General features: G+C 37.4%; 1 protein-coding gene across 4 annotated transcripts; it reads left to right on the forward strand.

Moving 5' to 3' along the window:
• The first annotated feature begins 428 nt into the window (after positions 1-428).
• LOC114824791 (deSI-like protein At4g17486) lies at positions 429-3,758 on the forward strand. Of its 4 annotated transcripts, none has more exons than XM_029102054.2 (5): positions 429-642; positions 1,748-2,004; positions 2,547-2,834; positions 3,148-3,361; positions 3,444-3,758. In XM_029102054.2, the coding sequence occupies exons 2-5, from the start codon at positions 1,794-1,796 to the stop codon at positions 3,460-3,462; spliced, it is 732 nt and encodes a 243-aa protein (XP_028957887.1). In that variant the 5' UTR covers positions 429-642; positions 1,748-1,793; the 3' UTR covers positions 3,463-3,758. The 4 variants fall into 4 exon arrangements, with proteins under 4 accessions (XP_028957887.1, XP_028957885.1, XP_070678382.1 ...); XM_070822281.1 differs by having other exon boundaries at positions 471-642; positions 1,751-2,004; XM_029102052.2 differs by having other exon boundaries at positions 3,148-3,542.
• Positions 3,759-4,318: the final 560 nt, after the last annotated feature.

Below are 4,318 nucleotides of genomic sequence, written 5' to 3' on the forward strand. Positions count from 1 at the left end.
AGCTTGTCCCCCGAGCAACCACCCTGGGTGGAGTTGCTCTTAGCCCCACCATTTAACATTTTCTTCTTCTTTTTTTATCAAATTTTTCTTTGGAGATCGCCTACTGCTGAATAGTCCGAAAAGTTAGTAGTTACATATTAAATTAAATAATGTGTCATTAATAAGAAATAAGTATATTGATAAATGCTTAAATACTAATTAATTATTAACATCCACATCATTTGATTTATCAGTTTTGATAATGCTAGGAAACCAAATTTCTAAACTAAATTTTATAAATCAAATGATACGTATGTTAATTATTAAATTATTATTTAAATGTTGATTAACGTTCATATTTTTTATTGATAACACATCACTTAATTTACAAATTTAATTAAAACAGTTATTCTTTCTCTTTACCTTATTGGGCTTCCACAAAGTACAGTAGTTTGTGTACTACGCCAGCTTTCATTTTCTGATTTCTGTCAGGACCAGGAGAGAGAAGAAAAATAATGTGTGGGTCTCAGCCACACACCACCTCAACGCTCCTCTCTTCTCTTCTCTGCTTTGAACTTTGAAAAAAAAAAAATGGCTGCTTTGCGTCTCGGGGGCGGGTGCATTGGCTCCTCCACTCGGTTATGAGTGTCACTCTTCCAACAGGTTAGTGGGTTTCTCTGGATTTTCGTTTGCTCCATTGGGTTTCGATTATTTCTCAAGTTTTTGCGTTTCTTGATTTGCTTTTCGCATTTGAACATAAAGTTTTTATTTCCTCATGAATCTGATCTGCCTTTTTCAAAGATTTCTCTGGTTAGAACTTCAGTAGATTTATACAGTCGTCTTACTAAAAGGTTTCAATTTTTTTTTCTTTTGAGAAAAAAAGGAGAACTGTACAATGGTTTATTTTTGCCACCATTTTGTGAATTTTAAACGTTCATTGATATTAAACCAATATCATTCAAGTTTCCACATTTCATTTGTCTCTGTTTTTTTTTTTTTTTTTTTTTTGGTCTTTGTTAGATTAGATGTTAGATTAGCCATCGACCAAGGAGTTTGAACTTACGCTGTCATGCAAGAGCCCAACATATTTTCACTGCTGTGGTTAAGGGCCACTGGTGTCTTATGAGCGCTAGCATGATTCAAGTTAAGGCCAAACCGGATATGATGACCCGTGGATGTGGTCCTTTAGATGGGTGATGATCGAACTAGGGTTGTGAGGGACCGCATTATTCACTTTAGATATAGCTCTTAGACAAATAATCAAAAGATGAACGAACTTATATGCTTTACAGTAATAATCCTGTTGAAAATTTCCCAGTAATAATCGTAAGAAGCTTCACCGTTGCCAGTTGTAAGGTTCTACAGAAGATATGTTTTCTGGATGGGCAAATATTCTATTGACAATACTGCAATCTGAGACGTATTAGGTTTGTTTGGAATGGTGTCCTGAATATTACTACTTGGTTAAGCAATATTATAATTGGTAAGATTGAACTACGGCGAGATATATGCATTTGCACTTATGCATTATTGAAAGTTGACGCTAAATGAAACCAGTATCACCACAGTTTTTGTGCAACAAGCTATCTTAAAGTATACGGAATTTGTAGATTATAACATAACTAGATAAATATGAGGGCCCGCCCAGTATGATCTTTTTGGGTATTATGGATACAAAGAGAAATGATAAAATAGATATGTTATTTGACCTTAATATTTCATGGCCAAAATCTGTATCTTGTCGTAAATTGTTTTCTGTTCATATTAGCAGGTCTGGACAAGGCTTTTATTGATTCCTGGTTTCACCCTTCAGCATGAAATCAGGACCAAAGGATGGCAGGCACTCTATTATGCCTCTTTGTTTGAGAGGCAAAGCAGCCTCACATTTTTGCATGTTTCCAAAGGTGAAGGCAGCAGACTACGTTAAAGGGAGCGCACCTGTCTATCTGAATGTATATGACTTGACACCGGCAAATGGCTATATCTATTGGGCAGGCCTTGGCATCTTTCACTCTGGCGTAGAAGGTTAGCTACCTTAATCTATGTTAGTGGTTTCTTTAGAAGAGAGTAGCCCCATAGTCCCCTGAAAATGATGTGGTTATGTATGATTCTTGATTGAAAAAGCAATTGTGAATTAATCAATTTAAACTGTTTTCTAACTTTTACCTTGATATTACTCATATTTAAGCCGGTTAAACCTTAATGACAAACTCAACCCAAGCCAATTCAGCGGGATAAAACTTTCCTAAACTTTATTGTGCAATATGCATTTGTTCACCATTATGGCCACTTCAATGACCAACATTTTGTGTAAGAGCGAAACTCTCTAAATTAGTTTGGTCCCGCAGCCTCAGTCCTCTTCGGAAATATTTACCTTACCTCCTTTTCCTTTCGCTAGGATGAATAGCGATGCTCCCTGCTTTGGAAATATTTAAAGGAAATTACAATACTTGAATATAAAATTTCCAAACAATATATCTCCTTTGAAATAATTTTATTCTGCATCCTGAGTTTTAGGTTTCTCAAGATGACACAAATGTTAATTGATCATGTTTTCATGCTTACAGTTCATGGGGTAGAATATGCCTTTGGAGCCCATGAGTACTCATCAAGCGGTGTTTTCGAGGTTGAACCTCGACAATGCCCTGGCTTCAAGTTTAGAAGGTCAATTTTCATTGGCATGACATGCTTGGATCCTTTCCAGGTTAGAGAGTTCATGGAGCGTCAATCTGCAATCTACAATGGTGACTCATATCACTTGATTGTCAAGAACTGCAACCATTTCTGTGAAGATATAGGTTATAAGCTGACTGGAAAGCGAATACCAAAATGGGTCAATCGACTTGCAAGAATAGGTATATGGCACGTCTTTTCTCAACCCCTGTTTCTGTGAAGCTAGACTTGCAATAATTGTATTCTTCCCTAGATATCATGATGTGGACCAAACACTTATATTAATTTTGTGTAGATTTATCTTCCACACATGCAGCTCTTTGAGCGCTACCTTTCATAATTGCTCATCTATGCCACGAGGCTCGCCTTACTATAGTGAAGAAAATATCTATATGATTTATTGTCGAAGAACACATTTCGTGATGCGTTTTTTCTTCATTTTCTTAAGGATTATGGTCAGTTTGTTCTTAAATCATATTTTCTGATTCCTTTTAGGTTCTCTGTGCAACTGTATACTCCCAGACACCCTAAAGACGACCACTGTTCCACATGACCCCAATTTTGAAGGATGCGAAAGTGAAAAAAAGAGACTAAGAAGTGCCTTCACTTGCTTGTCATCAATGTCGATGCCACAGAGGGAAGTATCAATGTCGTCGTTGTTTCTACATTCTCACTATAAAGGCTGCCTACCACCATGGGAGTTTAAAAGGTCTAGAAATGGCTCATTGAAGGAAGGTTGATAAAAACTGAAATCCGTCATCATTTTTTACATGATTTTATTGCTCATGTAGGGATAGATGCTGCTGCTAGTTTTGTGGTTCAGGATGATCGGGGCTGTCCTATTCTTGCAGGAATCATAAATTTAAGGAATAATGCAGTATCAAGGCGGACTCTAGGAGTTGCGTGATGCTCTGTTGATGTTGTGTATAACCGTGGCTTTAAAAACTTACAAGTCTGGCGGTCACTTTTCAAAATATATCTTGGAGACATGTTCTTATTTTTAGAGAGACTAATTTTCTTGGCAATGCTATCGCAAGTGCAAGGATAAATAGTTCAATACACGTATTTGGGGTCGCACCCTTCTCGCTTGTGCGACCCAAGCTTTACGTTTCGATTGTGCTGGTAATGGTTGTCTTGTCTTCAGGACTTTTCCTTTAATGAATTTTCTTTGTGCTGGTAATGGTAGGACCCATTCCGTAGGAATGGAGAAAAAAAGGAAAATGCAAGGAAAGTAAGAAATAAAATAACAGTTCTTTTCATTCATGCCTTTCCCAAATGGTGAAAGGAGATTTATATACAACCCTAGCAGAGGAGTGCCCAAATGAGAAAACATCACTATCCTCAGAACCGTTGGATGAAGCCAACTACTACAAAGATAAGACAAAATACCATAAATATATAAACCCAATAACTAGGATCCTGACATTTCCTCCCCCTTAAAATAAGGCATGTCCTCATGCCGTCAAGTGGGCATGTAGAGGCTTGCGCTGCTTTGTCTCTCAAGCCTTGGGGTTCCAGAAATTATCATGATAGATGCAGCCAAAATCAGTGCAGTGTGAATCTCCGAATAGACCACAATTCCAGTCCAAAGGATCAGAAGACCTTGAGTCAGGAAGGAGATGGCAGCCACTGGTGGAAGACATAAAAGCTTACACCATGATGCCAT

The sequence above is a fragment of the Malus domestica genome, chromosome 05 (assembly GCF_042453785.1).
Source record: "Malus domestica chromosome 05, GDT2T_hap1".
Taxonomy (NCBI): Eukaryota; Viridiplantae; Streptophyta; class Magnoliopsida; order Rosales; family Rosaceae; genus Malus; species Malus domestica.

What these genes read in the sequence shown, in the direction of transcription:
- LOC114824791 (XM_029102052.2), top strand. Translation starts at nt 1,794, where the DNA reads ATGAAATCAGGACCAAAGGATGGCAGGCACTCTATTATGCCTCTTTGT. An exon ending in CTTTCACTCTGGCGTAGAAG is followed by an intron (nt 2,005 to 2,546) that starts GTTAGCTACCTT and finishes TCATGCTTACAG; the next exon opens with TTCATGGGGTAGAATATGCC. An exon ending in CAATCGACTTGCAAGAATAG is followed by an intron (nt 2,835 to 3,147) that starts GTATATGGCACG and finishes GATTCCTTTTAG; the next exon opens with GTTCTCTGTGCAACTGTATA.